General features: G+C 37.2%; 3 protein-coding genes across 6 annotated transcripts; 2 read left to right on the forward strand and 1 right to left on the reverse strand.

Moving 5' to 3' along the window:
- Nucleotides 1-178: 178 nt before the first annotated feature.
- On the forward strand, nucleotides 179-27,942 carry LOC124410858 (WD repeat-containing protein 35). The gene is made up of 3 exons (XM_046889539.1): nucleotides 179-190; nucleotides 5,260-5,265; nucleotides 23,656-27,942. The coding sequence occupies exon 3, from the start codon at nucleotides 23,874-23,876 to the stop codon at nucleotides 27,414-27,416; it is 3,543 nt and encodes a 1,180-aa protein (XP_046745495.1). The 5' UTR covers nucleotides 179-190; nucleotides 5,260-5,265; nucleotides 23,656-23,873; the 3' UTR covers nucleotides 27,417-27,942.
- Nucleotides 7,483-17,226, forward strand: LOC124410859 (gamma-tubulin complex component 5). Of its 3 annotated transcripts, none has more exons than XM_046889540.1 (14): nucleotides 7,483-7,695; nucleotides 9,095-9,532; nucleotides 10,070-10,332; nucleotides 10,832-11,009; nucleotides 11,359-11,575; nucleotides 11,778-12,078; nucleotides 12,468-12,664; nucleotides 12,904-13,216; nucleotides 13,856-14,075; nucleotides 14,262-14,550; nucleotides 14,947-15,147; nucleotides 15,762-15,844; nucleotides 16,324-16,483; nucleotides 17,036-17,226. In XM_046889540.1, the coding sequence occupies exons 1-14, from the start codon at nucleotides 7,624-7,626 to the stop codon at nucleotides 17,080-17,082; spliced, it is 2,979 nt and encodes a 992-aa protein (XP_046745496.1). In that variant the 5' UTR covers nucleotides 7,483-7,623; the 3' UTR covers nucleotides 17,083-17,226. The 3 variants fall into 3 exon arrangements, with proteins under 3 accessions (XP_046745496.1, XP_046745497.1, XP_046745498.1); XM_046889541.1 differs by having other exon boundaries at nucleotides 11,494-11,575; XM_046889542.1 differs by lacking the exon at nucleotides 7,483-7,695 and having other exon boundaries at nucleotides 9,447-9,545.
- On the reverse strand, nucleotides 18,061-22,946 carry LOC124410860 (ras-related GTP-binding protein C). 2 transcript variants are annotated; one of them, XM_046889544.1, is made up of 8 exons: nucleotides 22,663-22,946; nucleotides 22,275-22,423; nucleotides 21,283-21,689; nucleotides 20,769-20,905; nucleotides 20,452-20,594; nucleotides 20,223-20,371; nucleotides 19,754-19,964; nucleotides 18,061-18,308 (listed from the first exon to the last, which is right to left on the reverse strand). In XM_046889544.1, exons 1-7 carry the CDS (start codon nucleotides 22,663-22,665, stop codon nucleotides 19,765-19,767), a joined length of 1,188 nt encoding a protein of 395 aa, XP_046745500.1. In that variant the 5' UTR covers nucleotides 22,666-22,946; the 3' UTR covers nucleotides 18,061-18,308; nucleotides 19,754-19,764. The 2 variants fall into 2 exon arrangements, with proteins under 2 accessions (XP_046745500.1, XP_046745499.1); XM_046889543.1 differs by lacking the exon at nucleotides 18,061-18,308 and having other exon boundaries at nucleotides 19,181-19,964.

Consider the following 27,942-nt stretch of genomic DNA (forward strand, 5'->3'; position numbering starts at 1 on the left):
ATACTCACTCGAGGTGTAAGAATTTCCCCAAAGACACGCGAGAAAAAATACATATACATATGCATCTACCCAACTAACAAGCAAAAAAAAAAGGGTTTTTTCAAGAATTTTTTTAAAATTGTCAAGTGTCAATTGTGATGATTTCTGATTTTGAAAATGTCTAAATATGTGTATATTTACGTGTGCTATTGTGTATGATTATGACTAACAACGACAGTAACAATTAACTGAATTCCTATAATTCTGAAAGAACTAACAAAATTTCAGTGAGCTATGAACCGGATAAACAATAATTCCTAATTTAACGCTAAAGAGAAAATTTTTAATTATTTGATAAGAATTATAATGAACTAACTATGAAACAAAATTTTATCACATAATCGAAGGAATTCTGTTGTCGAAGAAATAAATTTTCAAATACACATAATAATTATTTATTATAATAAAACAGCTATCAATACGCTCCGTAAATTGTAATCCTTCTTTTGAAACATTATTATTTTCTTTTTATTCTTTAAGTTTTATAATATTTCAATTGTTGCATGAAAACCGAAGATATGGATAAATGAGATCGCGCAAGGAATAACTCGAGTTTCCTTCACCGTAGGATCAAAGCTCTTCCAGCTTCACGGGAGCGGCTCGAACTAAATTCCGTTTACATAACAATCGCCTTCGATTTCTCCCGATAAAATCGACCTTCGTAACACATTAGTTATATATATATATATATATATATATATATGTTAAATTTAATATGCAACAACCAGGTTCCCGTCTGGATACGTATAAACATTCTATAAAAAAAACAAAAGAAAAAAAAGGAGAAGAAAAAGTCTAAGCCAAAGGAGAAAAAACGAAACAACAAATAAACTGATTGCAATCCACCGTCAGGATCGATAGATCGGATTCACAGATTCATATTATCTTGGACTTACTGCGATTGCGTAAGCAATTGTCAGTTAATTTTTAATATATAACGATATATATATAATATTGAATGATTGATACTTGGATTGATTTTTTTGATTCATAGTGTAATCGAAACTATTTCTATCGCACGTAGACCAAGAAAATTAGCATTCCGATAAACCATTGACAAAAAAAAAAGAATATTAAGATATTTTCTCATGTATTATTCGATCCATATTTGATAATCTCTTGAGTTTTCTTTACAAATTTGATAAATCTATCGTAAGTTTTTTAAATGATTGATATGTTTCTTTTCTTTTCATTCCGTTTGCAACTCTGCGTTTTTGTAATAGTAACGCAATGTAGATAAATAATAATAAAAATATCATACCTAATTTCGATCGAATTTGGTGAGAAAAACAAAAAATAAAAAAAGACCAACATGAAATGCAATAACGAACAAAAAAGCATTCCGATTCCACGTATTGTATTGTAATATCGAACTCGTAAAACGAGTTAATGTGGTTGTAATAATTACAACATTTTTGTTGAGTTTGTTGCGAATTGCGATGCTTCGTTATTCGTCGGACATTTTATAGAAATCCATTAAAAGAAAAGAACAAATTGAATGAAATAAATAAGCGAATGAAACGGCAAAGTAGCGAGAAAGCTATTATAAAAAACTATTTCAAATCCCATTAGATTCTTGGCGTTGCTAATTAGATACCATTAATGTAAGTGCTATTAACGATAAGCGTATCTATACGAATGTTGAGATGTTAATAATCGGCTATAATGTAATATGTGATCGATGAATGCCGTGAACATTCAATCTTTCTTTCTTCATTCTATACGTAGCTGCTAATATTAATAAGAAAATATGAAATTGGCAAACTATGTACCTTCATATGTATATCCTTCGGGGTGAAAAATGGTTCAGTCAAATTTCTGGGAAAACCGTAAAAAAATGATTACATACCGCGATTGTTAACGTACAATCTGTGACATTTTATTTTTTATTTTTTTTGTTAAACTGTTTCATTCGACTCGAAATTATTAATATTGAAATAAATGCGAATGTGTTCATATATTATTTAGAATTTGGAATGTTTCGAGAGTTTTTTTATAATTTCACATCATGCCTTTGAATTTGCAATAGCCAATTTGGATGCACGAAAATTACGAGAAATTTTTGCCAGTCCATCGATAAATTAATATGTTGTAAAAATGGGGTCAAGATTGTTATGTAATTGTAGGAATGGCGTAGAATTTCGACAGATTAAATTCCTATAATCTATTGCGCGATATCGTTTAATTTCTAATTGAAGAATCGAAAAAATATTGTATAAAGTGTTCAAAATTCATAAAAAAAAAGCAGCGAAAAAATGTTTCAAACCTTAATTACAATTTTTCAGATAATCTAACGATAACATCTGATATTTTATACCAAAAAGTGTTTTGAATGTTGAAATGTAGTTAAAAATTTTTTACTATTTCGAAAATCTCTCGTCCAGTCAATTGTTTAGTCTGGCTATTTTCCAACATTTTTATGATTATCTTGTACTCAATTTTTGACACGTATAATTGAATCTGAGAAAAAGATATCTTCAATTGCAACCACAATTATAAGACTTTGTGGACAGTTTTCCACTTATAAAAATCTGACTTCTGATCGTGTCTATTCACATAGTTGAAGGCTCTATGAGAATCAATTAAGCTTTTCTAGGTTTCAATTTTCGGAAATTTCAGATTAACGATAATCGTTTAGTATTCAAACCTAACCAGTCAAACAATATCCGCTACTTCACGGATACGTCAGAGCAATCGTGATAGCGAAGCTAATTTATTGGATAATCATCCATTATTACCGCTTCAAAGAAGTAAGAACATCCTCTATACCACGGTCTGTGTGTAACTTCCAAGCCTAAGTTGTTCGACTTCGTTCGAATTTGGGAACAAACACTTTTGGATCCCTAATGGCGGATGAAATGTTGAATACTTACTCGGTTTTATTGAAAATCAATATTGTCAAATCGATTCAGAAACTGATAATTCATGAAATTATGTTCTATGAAATCTAATTTCCATGAACCATGGTCTTACACACAGGTCTTGTAACTGTGGGTATCGACGTTGGCCTCTTAACGTGCCAAGCCGCTAGCGTCGCTGCGATCGAGAGATACCCGATACGACAAAGATAACGATAGTCGCGCCTGTAAAAAATCAAGCCACCCAGTAAATTATCCGCGACAACTCACAAATAACATCACATTACCGAAAATGTAAACAAAACCAACATGCAGTACATCAGTCACACGCACGATATGTAGGTTATGTTTATGTATCCCTCGATCGCAGCGCCACCTGGATTTTTCTTTAATAGTGGAGTCACTGCAGCCTCCTATTGAAATTCTACCTGAGTTGCAGGCCTTGTGTGTAAGATCGTGCTCTATACGGTAGTAATTTATTTAAGCACTAAGTTCTTGGTACAAAATAGTAATCCACAGCTTCCGCAAAGATGGGAAATGAAAATGTGGCGCTGTGAGAACTAGAGGTAAAAAAGTGCATTATTCCAACCGAGCCGTATTTAATTTTGAAAGACCTTCTTTGTCACGTTTTTTGGATTCTATTAAATCCGTGTAAAAAAAAATGAGACCTCACAGTTTGCACTAATTTATCTGTAATTCAGTACTCGCGTAATTGACCTGAAACATTCCACTGATTGCTCGGTGCACGGCGCCATATTGCTTAGCCACACCCCCATATTCGTTTTCCAATCGTGAAGTGAAATCTTATTCATTATTCACTCGATATCGATTCGACCCTCAACTGTTATGGAAACGAGATTACAGTCGAAGTTTTCGCACATTGTACTCCAATTGTTAACCAGCCGGCCTCCAATGATTTTAATTATAATTTTTAAACTCACTCCGTGAAATTGCCGCAACATTTCGGTGACAAAGAAATTGCAAAAACAAAAAACTCGTTAACATGATTTTTATTAACGGGTAATATTTTTTATATAACTTTATACGGCTTCTTATATATTCATCGCCTGCCGACAAGCGTCTCAAATACTTCTGGTAAACACTTTCAAGGTGCTTTTTAGGCGTGTTTTGTACACTTGCACTCACTGCATTTTCAATTATAATTACTATTTGATACGACATTGTAAACTCGAGTGTAAACTTTTTTGATCAAATAATCTGACATATAGCGTTCAGTTATTACACTAACAATAAACATAAACTTATTTATATTCTATTTAAAAAAGATTCAGATCAATTATAAGTCAATCTAATTATACCAAATTATTAATAATCTGACAATATAATTATTCACCTTTAGAATGAAGCGAAAATATAGTGGAATCTACTAAATTATTACCCCATCAGTTTTATTACAAATGTAGTAATCTTGACCATAGACTAATATTTCTAATGAATTTAGTTTGCATACTATGTGTGTTCGATAGATAAACTGACAACACAAATTTTTCTCATTATATGTAAAACACTGACCGTTATATGGAAAGTATAATTTGAACAAGTTATTCATCGTCTGTATAGGATTAATATTAAATCAATGATTTTATAATAGCATACAACCCACTCATTTTAAATAATCACATGTTGAAGTGATTTATTCTATCTTAAATGTGTTTAAAAAATAGTCGTATAGTGCAGTATGACAGTATCATGAAGTAAATTCGAAAGGGTCTATCCTTCCGCGTGCACAGGATCATGTCTTTTTTTAAATGAAACCTAACCTACAATCATTATTAAACATTTACCCACATCCGTCGAACACACTTATATGTATGGTACGTAGGATAATGTATAAATTATGAGCATAATCACGGTACAGAAAAATTTCCAGATGCCAAGGTTGCAGTGCGGCTCGAGAAAGAGAGAATGGCGGTCGGAACTTCCTTGGAGGGGAGGCAAAATAATAAAAATAAAAGTGAATAAAAAACGATCATCCGGGTATACGGCATCCACTCGCACGAAATAGTCGTATAGGTTATACTTACACGTGCGTGTGTTACGTGGGACTATCACATAGTCTCTAGTTGATTTACGCCCACGATTCTCGGCGTCGATACAGCAAGCAGACTAGATAGGTTACTGCTCGTTGTCAGGAAAAGAAATGTGGCCAGAGAACTTGGCTTGACTCGACTCGAAAATCCGTGGGCAGGTTGATTAACAGGTAAAATAATATTGTGTAATCGGAATTAGAAGAGCATGAGTCCGTTCGGAAGGAGAAAGAATTTCATCAAATTTCCTAGCATGTTTAATACATGCGCAACGCGGGCGTAACTGCAAAGATGGCGCTGAAGGACAAGATCAGCTGATCGTTTTACGCTGATTGTAGACAAACAAAAGCTTTTATTTCCTCAAAACGAATTGACGAAGAGTCAAATATCAGATGAATAATAAATTTTATAGTTAAATATGGATCATCTGACGACGTTTAGCTTGAATTTTTGACATCCGATAATCCGTACTTATTAAACCAGGTTATGCAGATATAAAACGTATAAAAACTGAAAAATAAGTTATGATTATGTTATGCTATATGCTGTATAGGCAAGCGGAAGAAAGATACAAAACGTAAACCTATAAATGTACTTCCGGAACAAAACTCATATCTTATTTATGAGATACATGCATAATAAAGAGTAAACCTACAACTCTCACTCGAATGATGCGTGTGTATAATAGAGCTGCTCGTAATTTTACCGCACACAAATATACCTATGAGTGGTTTTCAGCTCAGGCATATTCGATTTCTTGTGATTTATTGCCGGTTATAGACTCGGTAGTTTCGAAATCCATTTAAAGTGGTTCAGGTCTCTAGCTACCGTAAGAAACATTATGGCACATTCACATAAAGAGCTTCCTTATGGACGCGCCATATTGTTTCCCATATCATTGGAAACATGTTGGAATGACTTTGGTTAGACAGTTCAAAACATTCAGTGATAATAACACAGAAGAAACTTTAGAAAAAAATTCCTACTATAATTTGAGTTTATTTCCCAATGCAAATTTATTTATCGTCACTATAAGACCAATCACGTTTCGACTTACTGAATTCTCAAGCTTCTTGTCAATGATTACTACCGAATCACATTTTCATCCGGATAAATCAATGTACATACGTAGTCAGATTTCAACTCTAATACATTTCAAATGTTAATTTTGCGTGCCGTGCATACTCGAGATGGATAGGTATATTCAAAAAAAGAGAAAATATTGAAAGGCGTTTTACGAAAGCTGATTGTATAGCGAAAGGAATTCTGAATTTGCTGCCATTAAAAATGTGGAAATTTCCAAGATTTTTCAAAGTTTGAATGCGATCGATGAAAATTTATAACAGCCATTAAACGCTTGTGATTTTAACTTCCATCTGTAATTCCCGATTTCATTCTTAGCTCACGTTCTGACGGAAGAAACAGTTTATCATACTTCGGCCGTGGTTCTTACAGAGTGCAATGACACCTATTATACCTACAAATGACCTTCTCATCAATTATGGTAACTTTCTCGTGACTTGGCCATGATTGAACAGAATTGATATTAAATCATGGTTGAATATTTATTCGGTCGTTAAAGATAGAACATGTTGCCCAAGGGCTCGAGTATTTACTCTTCGCGACCGGTGTAACCAGTCGTAACCTCTTCGACGAATTTTCATGCCTTGGCATATTGTACAAAGTACTTTAAATGTCAATTTCTTGATCATTTTTCATTTCTTTTTCTAACTACGAAATGAAGACTTTAAACAGAATTTAAATTTCAAAATTTGCTAAAATGATAACCCAAATCAAAAAGGTCTCTCAAAGCGACTGAAAAAAGATCCACTAATTTTTCAACACCGTTAAAAAAGGAGGATTATATTCAAAGTAATGAATTTCCCTAACCTAAAAGTTCAGTTTTTGATAAACTCAAAAAATTGCATTTACCTAAAAATTATTTAAACACTAACGTAAGAGACTTATAAAAAGCAACATCTTTAGTTGTTCTCCCGTCTTCACATCAATCAAACGAATACGAGTATTCAGTTTTGAGTGTATCAATGGCACAAGATTAATGTAAACAATGTTGAAGAATTTGTTATTATAATGTGATATAACGTCAGCGGCTTCAAAATTCGAACAGTCAATCGATAATATTACCAGAACTGAGGCTCCTAACACTTCTGAACAGCATTTCAGTTCATAATTTCTCCTCAGTGTGTCGACACGCTTGACTTCCGATGGAACGTCGAGATAATCTCCTAAAAGCCATGGAATTCAGGGTAATTCTCCCAATATGTGACTTGTAAAAAAAAAAAAAAAAAAAAGAAGATATTATCAAAAATTATCTGCTACTCTCATCGGTAAGGTAAGTCATCCATCCGACGTCTCGCTGGATAATCAAATGTTTTTACTACTCAACAGATAAAGTAACTGTTGATAAGTAAGGTGTTGATTACAGTGTTCTTACCATATGTTGGTATATGCTTATGGATCGATTCGTTGCCCATTTTATTGTCAACAGTGTAGCAAACACGATATAGACGATGTGGTGATCATCAGCGTTGTAAACAAACTGAAATCACTCAAATGTTGACCAAAAGGTCGTTGGCGATAGAAATACGTGCTGAGATCTGTTTCCGCATTGATAACGTTCCTAAAGGTTTTCGTCGATCGAAAACCAATTGGGAATAATGGCAACGAAGATATTAATCGATATTCACAATGACATAAGACTTTTAATAACGGCGATAACGGGATTCGAGGTAGAGATTTTTTAGGTTAAGTCGACTTGTCATATTCAACAAAGGAATATGAAATGTTAGATTAACCGAAATTGGAACGGAACAGAATTTGAATTGCATTGCATGTTCCAATTTCCAGTGAAAATTCATTCTGCTGGCAAATGTCTGATCAGCCAATCAGAACTTCAGGCAAGAAGTTTTGAAAAAAAATTATGTTTAAAAACTACAGAGTGAAAGCCTGAAATACTTACAAATGATACTTGCATGTTCTACTTGCGCTTGCAATTCTGGAATGAAATTTTCCTCGATATTTATTGAAAAATTCTGTAGAACATCGGAAACACATGTGACTTGAAATTTCTCCGAGTTGATTAGAGAAAAATTAATTACATAAATAATGCTGATAAAATAATTTCACTGAGAATAAGGATTTTTAAGTAAGAATTTTACCGGGAAGTCAAGTTAGGTTTTTTCGGCAAGGAATAAAAATTTAACGATCAAAGCCGATACCGTGGATGGTCGTGTACTAAAACAATCGACAATGATCCAAACCACTAATATTCGATACTAGCAGATCTATTTCCTCAAATATAAGAAATCAAAAAATTTGAATATTCAAATTTCAAACGAAACGATGATTGTAATTAACACACTATTTTCAGATTCATGTATGTCTAAACAGAAACATTGAAAATATGACCCAATTAGAACGTTATCACATGAAAAGAATTTGTTTCTGAACTTTCTTGTATTTCTTATTTCACGAGGTAGAAGTTCTCAACATACCTGATGCAACAATGCGTTAAATTTAAGAATTTTAACAGCTTCTTTTATATACATACATTTTTTATGTGTATCCAGGCCTTGTTGTTGCATATCAAAATTGCTTATTGGAAAATATGAACTTATGATCAAAGTTCTGTGACTCTTTGCTTCCTTTTCTCAATTCCATTAACTTATACGATATTAATTAAGTTTCGTCATATTTTTGATGATGACTTGCTAAACGAAGATAAATTTCATTCTGAGAGTACGAATTGAGTGGAAGAACTCTGCGATAAAGATTTTTTATTTCCTCTAGGGATTTTCAAAAAGTTCTATTAACCCTGCAAAAGCAGTTACTTTTTGCGAATCTCGCTTAAAATCCTGTAAGAATTTATATCAAATCTCTAGGAATTATTGAAATTTGATGAAATTCTCCAATTAATAGAAATATTTTGAATCAAGTTTATGAAAACGAATGTTTTTACTATTGCGATATATAAGCTAATTTAAATCAAATTTTGATTTTAACTCTATGGGGAAATTGTTTATGAGGAATGAACTTTCTAAAAACTTGATTATTTGGTTCTTTCGCATGAGAAAAAATTTGTTAATACAAGTCATCAACGTTTTTATCGTTTTTATCTTTTCATTGCAGGCGGGAGAAGAAGGTTTCCGTATCTGCGAGGCGTTTGCCTTATCGAACGTAAAACACCATCGATTTCTTTCGGTGAACAGTCAAGCAACGAAAAGAACGATCGACGAAGTGGTCAGCAAGTTTTCAATACATGGAAAATACGAAGTCGCTAACAAGTTCAGAGAGCTTGTCGACACGTTTTTATCAAGCTTCGATTTCGACCATCATCCTCAGTACGACCTACAGTGGTCCTTGCTCTCCCTCCTTCTCGACTTATCCTGCGAAACCAACAAGTCCGAGCTGCAATGCCTCGAGACCCTCAGATCATCAAGAGGCGAATACAGTTTCAACGTCACTGTCGCTAATGAAAATGAACCCACCGAAGAAATCGACTGGGGACAATATCTCAAGGAAGGACAGGATGATTTTTTCTGCGATTATCAGAGCGATACGGACAGCGTAATTTTATACAGTTAAATTTATGACGATGCGGAAGTTAAGAAGAAGCAAAAGATCGTTTGAAAAATCTCCAGACACGTTATTTGTGACAATTATTGTGTACATGAATGACACAACATCACAGACGATTTATTAGAAATCAATCTAAGCAAATTCGCATCACACGAGCTAAGACGTAAACTATTTGAAAGATAGATTCATTATTAGAACGTTAAAAATCCTGAAGATTTTTTAAACCGATTTTCCTTTCCTCATAACTTACGATTTGAAATTCAGCGGAAATTCATCCTGTTTGTTGAACTGAGTAGATAATGAACTAAGAACCAGAATTTAATTAAAAAGTGAACATCAAACTAAAATCCTTGTGCATTTAAACTAAATCGCGGCAATTCACAATTTAGAAAAAGTACATCTTTGTAACTCTTTAGCGTTTTCTGAGCTAGAATTAAAACCTGGCTGACTGATTATACAAGAGATTGAAATTCAGGAAGAGCTGCGTACGAATGTTTTATCTAAATTTGTTTTTATTGCTTGAAGGAGTGGTCCAACAATGACGACTCGGAACCTTCAGGCATGGCTGAACAGTCTCCGCCTGATAATTTGGTCAGAGATTTGGTCAGCATGGTACCAGTGAAACGAACCGAAAGCACACTGGACAAATTATCGGAGAGTTTGGCAGATGGAGTTGAGTCCAGAAACTGGCTGAAGAATAATGTTCAGAACAAATGGTGGACCTGGATCGAATATAACAAATATCCGGTCGATAGCAAATTTCCCGACGCTGGATTCTGCGAATTATGGTAATGAATTGGTAAAAAAAAAAATGGAAAGATGCCGCGGTTTGATAATTTTATTCCATTTCGCTTTACGCTGGATAAAAGATGCTAAGGTGTTTTCATTTTCTAAATTTCAGTTACGAAGCGATGTAATTCTTAATATGCACTTTGGTCAATCTTATGCAAAAAAATTTGAAATACTTTCTTCATCTTTAATCTTCAACATTTTTCTGAATAAATATAAGAATATAGTTTATCTTTACTTTAGAATAAAAGTGTAACATAATTTTTCTTACATCCAAATTGTGAATGAATACATAAGAAATACGTTTCAAAAGAATGTAATTGTTGAAATAAAAAATTAGCAGCCACATTTTATTAATCGTTACAGAGTTCTTGGGTTCAAAATTAAGTCTATGATATTAGATTTCGGGCATTTCACGGAGAGAAAAATCCTCAAATAGATTTCTTGCAACAATTTGATAAAAAAAAAAAATTGCATAGAACGTTATTTTTTTAACAGGAATGAAATCACATCAAAAGGTTTACAACAAACTGGAACTCTGAGCGAATATCAAGCATGCAGAGAAGTCTTGTGGATGCTTCATTGCCCGGTGCAGATGGTTTTGTTTCTGAAGAATACCTCGGATTCGGAGTTATTTTCTATCAAACAAGACGTTTCCATACCTAGTTTATCCCAAGTAAGTTTAACGAATTAGGTTGAAGTTAATAGTTGGTTGAAATAAGAACATATCGAGAGAGAAAAATCACTAGTTTCCAATTTTACAATGGTTACGAAGGTATCGGTTTTATTTTATCACGGTTCACAGAATTTCTGACAATCTCAAAGTTGCGAAATAATGATTTTCCCTTCAAAACTGTCGCGACGCTAACGTCCCGGCGCCTAAAATGTATGTTTAATATTTTTTTGAATATCAGCGAAACCGTACGAACCAGAAATTTTGGAAACTCTCGGTGTAGAAAGTTTCGCAATGAACCTAAGAGAAGATATGAAATTATGTTACTAAGATTTTACTACATCTATTTTAGGATGCGTTTAGCAGTATTTTAGACCCATTAAACAACTATTTTCAAATGCTTTGCGAGTTGGAACAATTTGGCGAGAATTTGTACCCGAAACACAAGTCGCCAGAAGTTTATCAATGCCCACCTTTAACTTATCAGGCGTATCACAGAGCAGTGATGCAACATTTGAATAAAATGCGCGAAGGAATGATTCGGATCGAAAAGAAGTTTGTGAAGCAAGGTAAGTCGTTTAAAAAAAATTACAAAAATAATGGATTCAGAATAAACGTAAAATATGAAATTCAGATCAGTCTTTCTAGATTTTTTGACTCCTGCCAGTTAGGAATAGAATTTTGTAATGAGCAAATTTCGTAAAAAAACAAAAAAAATAAAACTAAATTTAGAGTGAAAATCTCTCAATTTTCCGACATTTTTTTGTTCAGATGACTGCGACACACTTTTGTCAATGATGAATGATTTGAAACCATATTTGGATGGGATTAAAATGCTTTACGAGGTTCATCAGTCGGTCACAAGCGAATGGGAGTATCACTTGAACTGGAAATGTGCGTCGAAGCTTTTGTCTGGCCTGTTTTTTGAGATTCAGAACTCCAGCAGTCGTGAAAAGGCGAACATGTGCACCAGCTTATATCTGCAAAGCCTCAGCGTCTACTTGAACATCATCGATACATGGCTCAGCGAAGGGCGATTCGAAGACTGGAGAGAGGAGTTCGTAATTGCAAAGTTGGTATTTCATTTCCTCGCCTTTTTTCATCCTCTGTTTTCGCTTATTCTGATTCGAGCAGTTATATTAATTGGTTGGGATGAATGGGTCTGAATCGAAGGTCAGAAAAGGAGAAAGAACACTGTTAAAAAAAATTTGAAGAGTGTTTCTTGTAAAAAACATGCTGAACATAAATCGAACAACATTACTGCTATGTAGTTAAATTGATTCTGATCAAATTCGAATCACACAAGCGAAGATATCGACAAATTGAGAAAAGTTCGAAACGTTCGAAAGGATCAAACTCTGTGTTTTGGATCTGATTCTAATGTTTTTGGGCTCGTTTGCAAAGAAGACTCTCTAACATGCATTTCAAAAGTGATTCATTCAAAATTTTATCACTCGGCAGAATACCGGAAGATGTTACGCTCGAGGACGAGGAGCAGCATGATACATTCGTAGTGCGTCCGCTGGATCAAATTTGCCTGAACGATCCGATAATGGAATTATTAGTTCACAAAGTACGCGACATGGGTAGAAGCATTGAACTACTTGTAAGATTGGATCGTATACCAGACATGTGGAGGATGGTAAACGACAGCAGTGGTTAGTGATCAACGGCTTCGGTCGTTCTTTGCGTTTACTCTTCTGAAAAATTTGAAAATCATCAGCACAACGTCTCAGGATCTGAACATATATTTTTCTTTCAATTTAAATCATATTTTTTTGAGCCGGTATTTGTCTTAGAGAACAAAATAGTTCACTTTTGACCGAACATTGCATTGCCAATTTGCAGGATTCTCTTTTTACCGAACAATCAAGATGAACAAACGCAATTCTTTCAGTTTCGAGGATATCTCTGTACCAAGAATTTCTTACCGAAGTCATCTCGGAATTCAGTAAATACAATCCGACCGACTTGACGGACACGGTTGACGTATCCATGATTCGGATAACAGAGGTTCCCGAATTGGAACCGATCAGTTCTCTGATCGAACAAAACGCACTCCAGCAAATCTCAAGTAGCGATGATCCATTCTTGTTGAAAGCTTTCGAAAATTATGTACCGTTTGATCTATTAAGAAACAACGATGCAGTTGACGGGAAGATTCGTCGCGAACATTCTACTACCAATTGTAATTTTAACATCTTTGAACGGCAAGTATATTATTCGACGATAATTGAAGTTTTATTATGCGAATAGATGGCTAAAAAAATGGGTCAATTTTGGGAATTTATATCCTGAAAAGCAATTTTTCAATTATGTTGGGCTTTATTTTCCTCAAAAGTATATAGATCGAGTTTTAGTTGCAACTTTTTTTCATCGAGATCGATTCATAGAAAGCATTGTTATTGACAATAATGTTAAACATGTCGCTCGATGACATGTTTTGTGGTTGGCTACGATATATCGAAACCTGTTGAACCGATTAGCTTCAAATTTGGAGACAGTATTTGAAATTTGAAGTACATTAGTTCTGAGGTTTTTGAAATATCGTGGGAACCGCGAAAAATGTCATCGAACCAAATATTTGACGTTACTATCAATATCAATGCTTCCCGTCGATCGATTTGACTGTAAAAAATATGCAAACGAACCTCGATCTAATACTTTTGAACGAAACAAACCCAAATCCAATTGAACCGTTGCTTGTCGAGGTATAAATTGCCAAAATTTCCAAAGTTCACTTACTTTTTTAACCATTTACTTGTACACTACACCCTCTCAAATAATCATACAAAACTAAAAATATCTTTAATCTCGAAACTTGATTCTATTTCGCTTTACAATTCCAGGCTTGAGAATATATCTCAGTCTATTTTGCCTTCGAGGAGAGTTCTGAAGAGTGTTTTATCGAAAATATTAAACACTCGATACAAAGGCGCTAGCAAACTGGTCAAAGATATTATGGTTGCTGAATATAATTTAGAAAAACACTTGAAACTAATGCGATGCATTTACATGATGGAAACCGGACATGTCATGAACAGGTTTTATCAACAATTGTTCACCGAGGTATTACGTTCTCATTTAATGGATTGAAAAAATTTTCATTCCGTTACAACACTTCCAAGAATTTTGGAAACTTTTGCAATTTTCCAGAAACCGAACATCTTGCGACGCATTTCAATTGCATCTGAAAGCAATTTTTCAATACTGCGACGTGATTGCACAGATAATTAGCTTTCGGAAACTTTTCAGATCGAAACGAACGCCACGTGGAACAATCCAAATGCGTTAACAAACTTGCTGGAAGAAATATTGTCTCAAGAATGGCCAGAGACGAGTTCTCGATGGTCGATAGTCGTCGGCGAGGTTAGAACTCATCAGGTTCTTCTAGCGGTGAACAAAATAATGCTTCATTACGCCATAAGTTGGCCAATGTGCATGGTTTTGACAAAAGAAGCCCTAGTCAAATACAACGAGATCTTTAGGTTCCAACTGAAGTTAAAATGGGCCCTTTGGACTCTTGATCACCTGAGATTTAGCGGTAAGATTAATTTTTTCAAGTACTTTGGTTGGATCGTATCATTTCTAACATTCTTCGACATTTAAATAATTCTAGAATTTCTATTACGCTACAGAATAGAGTTTTTCAGTATTTTAGCCAAACTGTACGTCGAAAGTTTCAAGAAATTTGTGAAGTAACGAATAAAATATGGTTTATAATCTCTGCAATTTTTTTCTCTTTGAAGAAATTTTTTATATTTGCACTTTCTTGCAAGATTCTCATTTAATATAGCAGCTTTTCGTCAAAAACCTGGAATTATTATTACAAAATCTTTCAATAACATTTCACTGGACATTCCAGAAAATATGCTTCCTGTGTCTTAATTTTTTTTTTATGGCAAATTATTTTCATTTTCACTAAATTTTATTTCCTCAGATCTCGAGGGTTCCAAATCTGCGGGGATGAACGACAGGGTTCAACACTTCCAGGCACGACGATTAGAGTCGCTAAGATTCTGGTTAATTCACGCCATCGGATCAATTCACGCTTACTTATCTGGCCAGGTTTTACAGAGCCTCGGTTCTATGTTGGAAAAAGCTCTTTCCGAAGCCGACAACTTGGACACCATTATCAGAGGTTGATAATTCCCTTTCCTCATTTTCTTTTTAAGTAAATTCTAATTTATTTCAAACCACCCGAGAAAGTAAGGAAAAAATCGAGGATCACAGTTAAAATTAAGGAAATCGTTCATTTGTAAATAGAAACTGAACTCAGACATTTTTGTCATTGCAATATTTAACTGATTCTTAAAGTTTACCAACAGTGATTCAGCTTGATTGCAGATATCTTGAAATGTTTAGTATTCATTGAAAAACCTCAATTCATAATTTCAAACAACTAAAAACTCCTTAAACTTGAAAAATTTTTATCTTAAAAACTTTCTGGAGCACATACTTGAAAAAATTTTCTACCTACATATTTCAATCCGTTATGAGCACAGAATTATTCCATAAAATCTTAAAACTGTTTAAAACTCTGGTTTCACATTGCTATGCGTTCTATAAAATTTATTTTCAGAGCTTTCATCTGGCTTTCGGTCTCTTTCTAGACAAATTTCAAACTTCACCAATTAAAAACTTTGCATCATAATTTCACTCAGCGGGTTTCCCGATACCCAAGAGGGACGTAAAATTGTATTCAGCAGTTGTTAAATTTTTTTTTTTTATCAATAATAACGACGTTATTTTTAGTGCACAACGAGTATCTGATGAAAGTGCACGAGCACTGTCTCCAAACACCAGAATTCGAAGATCTAACTGCGACTATAAGTAGCGTGCGTAACCGTATATTATTAGTCCTTTTCGACACTAATCTCAAAGTTGAGCAAGGAGTGAAATAATTAATTCTTCGTGTTAATTATTTTACAATAGCACAAAAAATTTTAAAGTCAATACTTCTATCTTTTCACTTTTAGGTCGACGTTTTTTTTTTTTTTTTTCTTCGGGCGCTTCATTTTACTTGTAAATCCGATGGTTTGAATGAGGGCTGTACGATGAAACGATCAATCTGAATCGTCGATTAATCGATAATATTAGAAAACCGATTGATCGAAACCGCCAATTAATTGATTAATTGGAAAAACAATTAATGGATTAATCGCACAGCCCTAATTAGATTGAAAAATTGATTTCTTCACAACTTGCTAACCTTTTTTTTTCTTCAAACGTTCATTAATCGTTAATCGATTGATTAGTCGAGTCATTATCGTATCTGGACAGTGAAAAATTTATTCTAATTTTGCAAAACTTGCAGCTGCTGGAAATGTGTGTTCATGTTCGCGACCGGTGGAAATGCGGAGCTGAAAATATTATTCCAGCAGAATTGGACTTGATGGAAAGCAGCTATATTAAATATCACACTTACTTAGCGCTGGCGCTGCACAATGCGGTCCAGCACAAGGATGCTGACTATTGTAAGTGTCTGATTTTACTACAAGCCTTACAAGAAATGTTTCAATCAAATATACCAACATTTTCCAATCACTTTGATGCCGATGCGTGACGTTTATTCATATTTAAAATCAATGTCATGAACAGTTATTATAATCTGAAGAAGATTATAACTTCTCTTCACTTTTACATCGACTGCGTAAAATGTTTTTTAATTTGTTAATATAATATTTCTCACATATTCGCAGTAACAAAACTGTTTTGTACATAAGAATAAGTGGGTTTCTAATTTACGAGGATAATCCATCCGTGCAGTGAAAAATATTCACGGCTTAAAAATATTTAAATTTTATTTTGATCTAATTTTAAAATCCGTGCTATTTTATTGATAATAATAATTAAACGTTAATTTTATTTATCATACGTATGAATATTGAGTATTTATGGAAATTTAATGACTTGTCGGAGAAAATGATTACCGCATGGTTTGCAAATAATGCGCTGCTTTGACTAACGAGTTTGCTTCGACTTGTGCTAATATTTTTTGTTTCTTTTCTGTGTTGCATTGATTGCAGTGACCGGTCTCAGCTCCGCTTTTAACTACAGCATACCCTGCGTCTAACTCCAGCCTACTAACTAGCCGCACCAAATTTCAAATATCCATAGATTTTGAGATTCGTGAATCGAACGATCAGATTATCGATAAACGTAATCGTCGAGGTTAATCGATCACTCAATTGCAATGAAATTTTTTTAAAAACGACGGAGAGTTTTTTGTTCCCGTTTTGTGTTTTTAATTGTTAAGTATTTATTACAGCATATATAATTTGTAAAAATACTATTTAGGGTGAGAAAAAAAAAACCACTTTTTGTAATATTCTCTTACAACGAGTGAATCTGATTACTGGATAAAATTTACCAGTTAAAAACAAATGTGAAGAGAATGATCTAGAATCATAGTTTAAAATTTTTGGAAAACTTTTCACTGAGCTTGTTAACTGTTAAAATTTAAAGCATGAGAATAATGCCTAAAAATCAGACAGCAAGTATCCATATGAAAATGAGAAAATCCACGATCAGATAGCAAAATTTGTACACTAGATGTAAACCGATTGAAAAATTGTTTATAATGTAACAATAAGATGAATTAGTTGCGTCTGTGATTACAAAATACGTTTTAAAGTTCGAAAATTTTGTATTATTCATTGCACCCGCACATCAGATCCTTAAAAATGTCTCTTCCTGCTTTCCGATCCCCTTTCATTCCCATCGAACCATCCAATTCCAGACAAACTGATGCCGCAATTTGCGAGCTGCTCGGAAGACGAAGATTCCCAGGATTCCGAAAAGAGTAGCGAAATCATTCAAGACGATCGAATGACGGAGTTGAGCAGAAATCTTCTAACAGAAGTTGCGTACCAAAGTTTGCCTCCGTCAGGAATTTCCGTTCCAATGCCTGCACTCATGGCTATCAGGGAGAAAAATCGACTATTGAAAAATCATGGGTAGACATTTTCCCTTATCAACCATGTTCGAGACTTTTTTTTTTTTTGTTTTTTAGTCTATCAAAACCTGCATACGATTGTTCTTTGAATTTATCCAGTCTAGCGGTTCAGCTGAGCGAGCAAGTCAAGACAGCAATGGAGTACGAACAAACGTTTTCCTATTTGCGCTGGTATCGATACGAGGAACGTCTCAAGTTGAACGCCGTAAACTCGAGCACAGATTCGCTCTGTGATGAATTGGACGAGTATATCAGAGACGTCGAAAGAGAGGAAGAAGAGTCAGACTGGTGCGAAGGGACAAGTTTTAGGATTCTAGGTCGGAGCGAGTGAGATGTCTGTACCCCTGAGTGTGAGAAGAAAAACAAATGGTTGAAAAAAATTGTTTGGTTTATAATTTATTTGTTTTTTTTCTCTCTTTTTAAACCTATTTTAACAATATACATTTCTATACAATTATTTTACACACCGAAGAAATATGACCGTTTGACGAGACTGCCTCTCAATTTCCTCTCAATTTTTTTCTTTCATTTAATTGCCGTCGCGGTGTTCAGGCGAGATGAATAAGCCGCAAGGTGTCTTCTCCAAAATTATTGAGATTGGTTAATGACAAATTGATACTTTTTGTGGAATTTATTGTTCGATAAAATTATTAAAAAGTATCTATTTTTGTCTAACCAACTACCTTAACTACTCCAGCATATTGTGAAAAAAAGTACTCTAAACCAAGACAAGAAACACCTTGTGTGGATATTTTAAATCCTGTAATGCAAAAGACTATAATATTCGTTTATCACATGGATAAAATAACGCAAAATGTGATCCCTGTGATGTTCGATTTTCAAAATATCGAACACAATGAGAAATTTGGTAATCCTTAACGTCTAGAGTCTAGAAAAATTGATTAACTTCTTTAAGAAATCTTTTTACACGATAAAAAAGCTTATTATACTTCACCGAATGAAAAATCAATCGTGAAATGTGCATTTGCGATTTTTTTAGATAGACAAGTGCGTAATTATAATCAGGTTTTTAGTCGCTAGACAGGAATGAATCAACTGTTTACGTAGAAAACGAAGGGTGAAGATATATTAGTTGTTTATATTAAATAACTTCGCCAACAGAATTTCTTTTATCAAATCTACGAGCACCGTCGATATCTTTGGAAAAATGAATTAATATATTTCTCCTGTGTTTGCGATATACTATTATGTAGCATTCTCTTTTCTCCATTTTTTGCTGCTTTGTGTATGTTTTGTTTATTAAAAAAGACCACGCGCCGGTACTAAAACCAATCTATCAGAAGGCAACGAAAAACAGTTGTCGTCTTGCAATTTCAAACCGTGATTTTTGTTCCTTTATGTTGATTCCATTACACGCTATAAATATGCGTTGCTAACAAATCGCTCTCTGTCTCTCTCTTTTTCTCTCTTCATTACAGAAATAGATGAGAATTGAATATTAAGTTTGTGTTCCCGTGTCAAGAAGTCGCTAATGTTTATCACGAGTATCGTTCATTTATCCCCGTCGACAAATAAATAAAAGAATATTTTTTTTAGCCTACTTACGTGATGAAACGATATAGTTTTTTTCAAATTTTATTACTTATTTGGTGAATTTAAGAATATCATCTACACCTTATATTACACAGCACATATATACATATAAGCGTGTATATATTTGTAAGGAAAATGACTGAGGTCTTTTTCTTTATCGAGGTAACACAAAACATGTCTCTGCCGCTTTTTCTTTTACCCAAAATCGATTTTATATTGCTTGAATTTTGCTTACCGAGGAATCGGTTAGCTCTGGGTCAAGGCAACGGTGCCGTTTTGTCCGATCGTGTTTGTTTGTGGTAGAGGAACGTTGGTGGCAGATTCGTTGGCGCTTATCGGGGACGTGGAATGATTGTTCATGCTTGCTGCTGCCAGCGCTTTGTTGCGAAGTTCGAAAACTTGTTGTATAGCTTTTCGGAAGCATAAAAAGTTGTAGTCGATCACACCTGAAAAGCGAATACATGCAGCAATTACCTGACGAGGCTACAGATTCGAAAAGAGCTGACCAAAACATGATGCGCAATTTTTTTCCATCGTTCAGCGAGTCTCAAATTTTCTATAAAGTAACCAATATTCATAAGAAGTTTGCGGAAAATTCAGTTCGTTAAAAATGGTAAAATCTAATCCGTTTGAAAAGTTTACATAAGATATTGAAACAAGCAAGACGTGAAAAAGATTCATATTTATTAATCAATTCTACTTACCCTGTCTGTCAAAATTGTTTTCACGCAAAATGCAGACAAGCGCCAAGAATTTGTTTACTTCTCGCAGGTACAAAATCGTACCGTTATTGAGTTTGATTAAACTTGAGCTCTGATTATCAAAGGCGGCAGCTTCGTGATCTTCTCTTAAGCTGCAAATGTCGTAATATTTGGTAAGTTTTCACAAAAGAGAATTTCGAGTGTGAGAAGAAATTTATCGACTACTACCAACCCGTAGATGCACGATACGTCGATCACAACGTCTATCATGTCGCAGCAAAGCTCGTAACTTTGCATATCGACTGGCGAACTGTCTGTCGCTATGTATATCTTGGAAACAACGTCGAATAGAAAAGCCTTTTCGATTGCAGAGTTCTAAAAATAATTGAAAGGAACTTTATTATTAATATTATTGGTAAAATTTTAATATGAAGTTATATTTAGCAAAAATTTTTCAGATTCCGAACAGCTTTGAGGGCATTTCAATTTTTATAGAATTTTTTATATGTATTCTGGATTTAGACATAGTAGATAAATTGATAAATTTACCGATATAAGAATATTAAGGAGATTCTCGAGCGTTGGTAATTGCGGTATCAGTTTCTGAACTACTTTGCTGAACGCTTCGAATATGCTGTGATCATATATCGATGTGAGATGAAAGCTCAGGTGAATTTGATCGAATCCTGAAAGCAAAGAAGCAGGATTAAAACGAGAGCTAAGAAACTTATTTTGATGCATAACAGCTGGGTTGCCACTATTTTCGGATCCTAAAATTCTCCGACTTCTCCAGATTTCTCAGATCCAAAATTGTAGTTTACCAATTTGCTATAATTAACGTATTGAACAAGAAAATATATCTAATCGTCACAAATTATATTTTATTTGTTATAAACTTGTTGGACTTCGCTCATCAGTTACGAAAATGTGTGAATTTTCTGAAATCCATATCTTAACAAACAATAATTCAATTCGGTTGTCGCTGATTTTCCCTGAGATCTCTGATTCTTCAGTTTTCCAGAAAAACTGGAAACTCTGAAATGTAACAATTTCGACTACCCACCAGAATCTGCGAGGTCATCATTAGCTCGCGTATGAATGTCTCGTTGCGTTTCCATTTTGTGATCATCCGAAAGGCCGTCTACCTTGTGTATAAAGACTTCGAATTTTATGGCCTGATTAACTTTGTAAGCCTTTGTTACGGTCAGGTGCAATTTGTTCAACGCCTCCATGTAATCATCTTGAGCGTCTATGACAAATACCAACGCTCCGCATCCTCCGAATATCATGTCACTGTCGAAAGTTGGATCGAAGAAATCTATTTGCCCTGGGAAATCCCATATTTGAAACTGGACAAAACTGGAGTTGCTAATATCATCTTTGATTATCTTGTTTGTACTTTCTAAAAACAGTGTCTCGTTTGGTGACATTTTGTGAAACACGACCTTCTGTATCGACGATTTACCGCTCCTGAAAGAGAGTTAGAAAGTTTTCACAAAAATGCATCGTTATAGTAACACCTTTGGTGCAAACTTCAACCTGATAAAACAAGCTGGTGCGTCAGTAGAACAATCAAGTTACCGACACTCCTTATCTTTGAAATCACGAGATCTTGAAAACTTTAACCAACGGCATGTGTACTTTGAACTTTCTTTGTTGGTACCTTAACTGATGTCTTAGAAATAGTACAAAGCAGCGCTTAAAACAATGATAACTGATTAATTTTACTTTAATTAAATACTAGATATGACCCTCAGAGTATTTTATGCCACAAATTAGGGCTCGATAGTACAAATTTTCAGTCGGTATCATTAAAATAGCAAAAAACTGAAACAAATGCTGCTTCGTAAACTTGGGATAACTTTAAGGTGGTTGAAGAAATGCCGAGTTTTCTCACAATTTCACAATTTCGTTCGATATTTCAGATTTCAGCTCTCAAAATCTGTTAAAACTCGACTGACGACAATGCTTGATCGCAATCATGTAGCGACAGAAGTTTCTCTAGTCGAGCATGGCCGACAAATGCAGCAAAGCTCTTTCAAACTACGAACTCACCTTCTCAGTCCCATGAGCAATATTCTGGGCTTCTGATCACCGGCCAGCGGACCGACGGGTCCGTCACCTTCGCCGTCAAACGGTGTATAGCCAAAGTCCTTCGGAAAGGATCCGACATCATAGCCGGTTTGATATTGATCGTCATCGTCCTACAAATGAAAGAATAAAAGGATCAAAATCAGAACTCTAGTTGTTACGCCGGTTGTTTTATCATAACGAATAGGAAGAGATAGCGAAGAATGTCGATTAGTTTAGCACCAAATGTAGCCAGACTACATATTTTGGCCTCTGGGTAAAAGTTGCGACGACTTATCAAGGAAATACAATTTTCCAATAGACTATCATTTGTTATTTTATACCTTTTATAAACTCGTGTATATACACTTACCATATCTAGTTATTCCAGAATGAGAAATAAGAATGTGCAGTTAATCTTGACCAGCTGCTTATACTGTATTGTCACCGAGTATCGCTCAGGTTCTTATCTGTTTAATTTTTGTTTTTTCTTCTTCACCCCCTTTATTTTATACGGTTCCTCAACTATTAATCCAGTAATTGATACGTGCAGTGTCTATAAACGCTTTTACCACCGCCCTACTTGTTGCTGCCCACTGTCTGCTGTCCTCGCTCCTCGTTGCCGTTGGTTGTCAGTTTGTATTGTATTTGTACATCAAGTTCTGTGACAACTACTCAATCTGCAGATGCTACAAATCTCACAAGTCGCTGATGTCTGTGACGGTGACCATAGTCACTGATATATCGTTTGTGGATACAAATATGTATATATGAGAGTGTGTCGTCAATGCTTTATGCATTATCGGGTAATAGAACTTCGAACTGTAAACACGGTGGCAGCACATGAGAAAAAATGTCGGTACCTGTTTACCCTGATTACCGACTCGCATTCGTTTCCTTAATTACAATTAGCCAAGTTATTACGTTATTAATGGGTCAGTTGCCGAAAAGCGGGTGGAATTTCGATGCGAGCAGTATGCGTGCCTTGAATTACACAAATGTAGATCGATTGATTCGATTATTGTTAACATGAAATAAAAAAATACAAAGCGCACCGTAATCTGAAATCGCGTGAGAATTAGGTGCAACTTTTAAGTGTGTAAGTATGTATTTGTCGTGTTGGTCGTAATCGATTATTTTGGTGTAAGCATGATTCTGAACCCTGTCATTTCTCAAATTTTTAAGAGAATTTATAGCTCGGGAGATGAATAGAATGCAAAATACGACTCGGAGGATTTGTCGGTAAGTTGGTTCTAGCAGTGTGTTCAGCTATGACCGAGTTATACTTTCATCGTTTATTGTAAACGCGCCCTAAAGTTGGGTGAAGTGTCAACAAGCCCAGCCGACGTCAGTTTGTTTTCGTCAGCCGTCAATATTATGTGCGAGGAGGTTAAACATTCAGAAAAAACGGACTTTTTCAACCGTCTCAAGTGAAAGTCGGAACAATTATAACCGTGTCTCAACGATGTCACTCATAAACTAATCCTGCCGAGAAGGAATTAACCTCCAAAGGTGAACGAACCCTTGTACTATCATCATAACTAAAAAAACCAACAAGAAACGCGAAACAAAACACAACCAACAATGTTCGTATACCTGAGTAAAAAAATTGCTATACCGAACAACTTCCGATTGAACTGCATGGCCTGGAATCAGCAGCAAGGCTTCATCGCCGTTGGTGGCGAAGATGGCCTCCTGAAGGTTCTGAGAGTCGATTCGAGCACCGGAGGCCCGAGTTCGTCCACCTCAAAGACCCTGGGCTTGGCGGCAGCGAGCAATCTGAGCATGAACCAGACTCTGGAAGGTCATAACGGTCACGTCCAGGTCGTGATATGGAACGAGGAGCACCAAAAGCTGACATCGAGTGACCAGCACGGCGTAATAATAGTCTGGATGTTGTACAAAGGTTCGTGGTACGAGGAGATGATAAACAACCGCAACAAGTCGGTAGTGAAGGGAATGGCGTGGAGCTCGGACGGTCAGAAGATCTGCATCGTCTACGAGGATGGAGCCGTGATCGTCGGATCCGTCGACGGCAATCGAATCTGGGGAAAGGAACTAAAAAACACGCTCTTGACAGGGGTCCAATGGTCCCCCGACGGCAAGCTGTTACTTTTTAGCGTGAAGAACGGGGAAGTCCACCTCTACGACAACCAGGGTATATTCCTGATGAAGCTTAACATGGTTCCACTGAGTGTTGCCAAACCACAAACCGTCGTGGCGCTGGATTGGTACGACGGCAAAAACGGCCTCGTCGCGACTGACGCACCGTCTCTGATCGTCTGCTACCAGAGCGGGAAGGTTCAGCTAATGCGAGGCGAGAACGACGACCGACCGGCACTTCTCGACACCGGAATGACCGTCGCCTGGTGCTGCTGGAACCACTGCGGCTCGCTCTTCGCCGTCGCTGGAATGATGCCGACGCTAGTCGGTGGGGAGACCAGGGAGTCGAATTTCGTCCAGTTTTACACGCCATTTGGGGAACTGGTCAGGACGCTAAAGGTACCCGGAAGAGAGGTAACCTCCTGCGCCTGGGAGGGTGGCTCGCTGAGACTCGCGCTCTCGGTCGACTCGCACATCTACTTCGCGAACATCAGACCGGATTACAAGTGGACCTACTTCGGAGGGACGGTGGTATTTTCTAGCGAAAAGGTGACCCGGGACGGGATATGCGTCACTTTCTGGAACGCCGCAGGAAATATGACGTACACTAAACACGTCAGAGCTCTGATATCCGTCGCGTCGTTCGGTGAGCACTGCGTCCTCGCCGTGAAGAACGACTCCGGACAGGTGAGCGAGCCCTACGCGCTTCTGGTCTGCAACACGATTGCTACTCCGATCGACGTCAAGCACCTGCATACGGAGCCGCTGTGGGTGGCGATGACCGGAAACGTGGTGATAGTTGCTTCGCGAGACAATTTTACACTCTGGAGTTTCAGGACGCCCAGAAACTCGGCGCTGAATTCTGGGCGGACCAGGAGGGACCGAACTTATCACATCGACGATACTCCGACGGGGGTGACGGAGGTTATTCAGGACCTGGACAGAGACAGAGCCTTCGAAGCTCCGCTGAACACGAAGCCGACTCTGGATCCGATATGCTGCATGGTTGCGACGGAGAAAGTTTTGCTCCTCGGAAGAGAGTCGGGTATGATACAGCGGTATTCGCTGCCCCAGGTAACGCTGACGAACCGATACGCGACTGCGTCGAAGCCCTGCAAGCTCGCCGTGAATTCCAACTCTACGAGAGCTTCGGTCATCGACACGGTCGGGATCCTGACGATGCTGGATCTAGAGCAAACTAAAGATGGTACCAGTGACGAGGAAGCCGTCAGAAAGTTCGAGCGCAAGGACGTCTGGGCGATGTGCTGGGCTCAGGACAACCCCTCGCTGCTGGCCATCATGGAGAAGACCAGGATGTACGTTTTAAGGGGACTCGATCCGGAGGAACCGATATCCTGCTCGGGGTACATATGCAGCTTCCAGGATTTAGAGATACGCTGCGTTCTCTTGGACGAGCTAATGCAGAAACCAGAAGAGACGCGGCGCGAGTGGATCGTCGATTTGGAAGTCAAGTCATTACGTGACACCAGGGAACTACTTTCTAAGGTCGGTCTCAAGGAGGCGAATAGCTTCATTCAAGACAATCCGCACCCCAGACTCTGGCGCCTTCTCGCCGAATCGGCGCTAACGTACCTGGACCTCGAGACGGCTGAGAACGCGATGGTGCGCTGCGCCGATTACCTTGGAATTCAGTTCATAAAGAGACTTCGAAACGTGCACAACGATCAGCTAAAGAAGGCGGAAGTCGCCGCGTTCCTGGGGGACTATGACAACGCGGAGAAGCTTTACCTGGACTTGGACCGTAGGGACTTGGCGATAACTTTACGTCAGAAGCTGGGTGACTACTTTCGAGTTATCCAGTTAATGAAGATGGGAATCGGCGGTTCGGACAAGCAGATGGAGCACGCGTTCAACAAGATCGGTGACTTCTTTGCCGAGAGACAGAACTGGGAGAGCGCAAGGGAGTATTACGAAAAGGGTAGCAACACGGAGAGGCTCGTTGAGTGCTACTACAAGCTCGAAGAGTACCACCAACTCGCCGGAACGATAGACCAGCTACCGGACAAGAGTCCACTGCTCAAAACCGTTGGTAAGATGCTTGCGTCGGTCGGAATGTGTCCTCAGGCGGTTTTGGCGTACGTAAAGTATGGCGACGTTAAGCTGGCTGTGGACACCTGCGTGCGATTGAACCACTGGGACCAAGCGGTAGAGCTGGCTAAGACGTACAAGATGGCGCAGATAGGTGAGCTGTTGAACAAGTATGCGAGCCATCTTTTGGGCAACGGAAAAATGCTACAGGCTGTGGAACTGTACCGGAAGGCGAACCACCATCTGGAGGCGGCGAAGCTGCTATTCGCGCTTGCCGACGAGCAGGCGAAGCTCAGGACGAATCCGGTGAGAACAAAGAAGATCTACGTATTGGCTGCTCTTCTCGTCGAGGACCACTTGAAGGGCGCACCGGCGGCGAAGGCGGGCCGAAGTAACATTGTCATGGGACTCACAGAGAGCAACGAGGACACCAAGGTCATTGAGAGGGCCTGGCGAGGCGCCGAAGCCTTCCATTTTCTGCTCTTGGCCCACAGACAGCTTTACGACGGACAGCCAGACGCCGCAATGAAGACGTCGCTGCGGCTCAGGGAATACGAAGACGTCATTGACGCCGAAGACATTTATTGTCTCCTCGCACTTTCGAGCTGCATCAATCGCGCCTTCGCCGCGTGCTCGAAGGCCTTCATAAAACTCGAGGCTATGGAGAAAATCGGTAACGCGAAGAGAGAGGATTACGAGGAACTCGCGTTGGCCATTTTTACCAAGTACAGTCCGAAGGACTCACGTAACGCCAAGTCGGAGTGTGTCAACTGCGAGACTCTCGTTCCTGATTGGTGCGTCGCTTGTCCAAACTGCGCGACGAGGTTTCCGGGCTGCGTTATATCCGGAAAACCTCTGATGGATCTCGCCAATGCTTGGGTCTGCAGCGTGTGTCGGCATCATGCCGCTACTGAACGCGACATCATCAATGTCAACGCCTGTCCGCTCTGTCACAGTGTTATTACTTATATGTAGAGTGTAGTAGGGTATTTGAGCGCGATTTGTTGTGTGGTGTTAGGTTTGTATTCACTCTTGCCATTTAGGAGGTTCGTTGGCCAAAACCTGATATCTTTTACTAAATTTCTCACGAGATATTCGCACGTTGAGTATTGGTCGAGTTGTTTTATTCGTATGCTGCGAAGATTTTTAAAGGGAGAATCAGGTGAAACATTTTTCAATAGAATTAAATGCAGATCAGACTACTTGTTTTGGAGCTTTAAAAACCACGAATAGTCATCTCAGAATTGCAAAATGTTTTTGTTAATGCATGTTTTGGTGTTTGATAGGGTTTCAAACTACCTGTTCTTATTTCTTTTGAGCAAGAGACGTCGGGCTGCCATATAGACCTTTTTTAAGCTTTCTAGCATCCATTTTAAGAATGCCTAAGATCGTTGTTTTTTTTTGGTCCCGAATTTGAAAGAAAAAGTAATACCCATACTTTGCTTCAAACCAAGTATTGGTAACTTCTTCCGATTTTTTGACGTATTCCCAGAAACTTTAC

This window comes from Diprion similis, chromosome 10, assembly GCF_021155765.1.
Source record: "Diprion similis isolate iyDipSimi1 chromosome 10, iyDipSimi1.1, whole genome shotgun sequence".
Classification (NCBI taxonomy): Eukaryota; Metazoa; Arthropoda; class Insecta; order Hymenoptera; family Diprionidae; genus Diprion; species Diprion similis.

What these genes read in the sequence shown, in the direction of transcription:
- LOC124410860 (XM_046889544.1), bottom strand. An exon ending in TGATGACCTCGCAGATTCTG is followed by an intron (nt 20,906 to 21,282) that starts GTGGGTAGTCGA and finishes CTTTGCTTTCAG; the next exon opens with GATTCGATCAAATTCACCTG. An exon ending in GACGTATCGTGCATCTACGG is followed by an intron (nt 20,372 to 20,451) that starts GTTGGTAGTAGT and finishes CGACATTTGCAG; the next exon opens with CTTAAGAGAAGATCACGAAG.
- LOC124410859 (XM_046889540.1), top strand. Translation starts at nt 7,624, where the DNA reads ATGGCAACGAAGATATTAATCGATATTCACAATGACATAAGACTTTTA. An exon ending in AAAGAAGTTTGTGAAGCAAG is followed by an intron (nt 11,576 to 11,777) that starts GTAAGTCGTTTA and finishes TTTTTTGTTCAG; the next exon opens with ATGACTGCGACACACTTTTG. An exon ending in TGATCACCTGAGATTTAGCG is followed by an intron (nt 14,551 to 14,946) that starts GTAAGATTAATT and finishes TTATTTCCTCAG; the next exon opens with ATCTCGAGGGTTCCAAATCT.
- LOC124410858 (XM_046889539.1), top strand. Translation starts at nt 23,874, where the DNA reads ATGTTCGTATACCTGAGTAAAAAAATTGCTATACCGAACAACTTCCGA.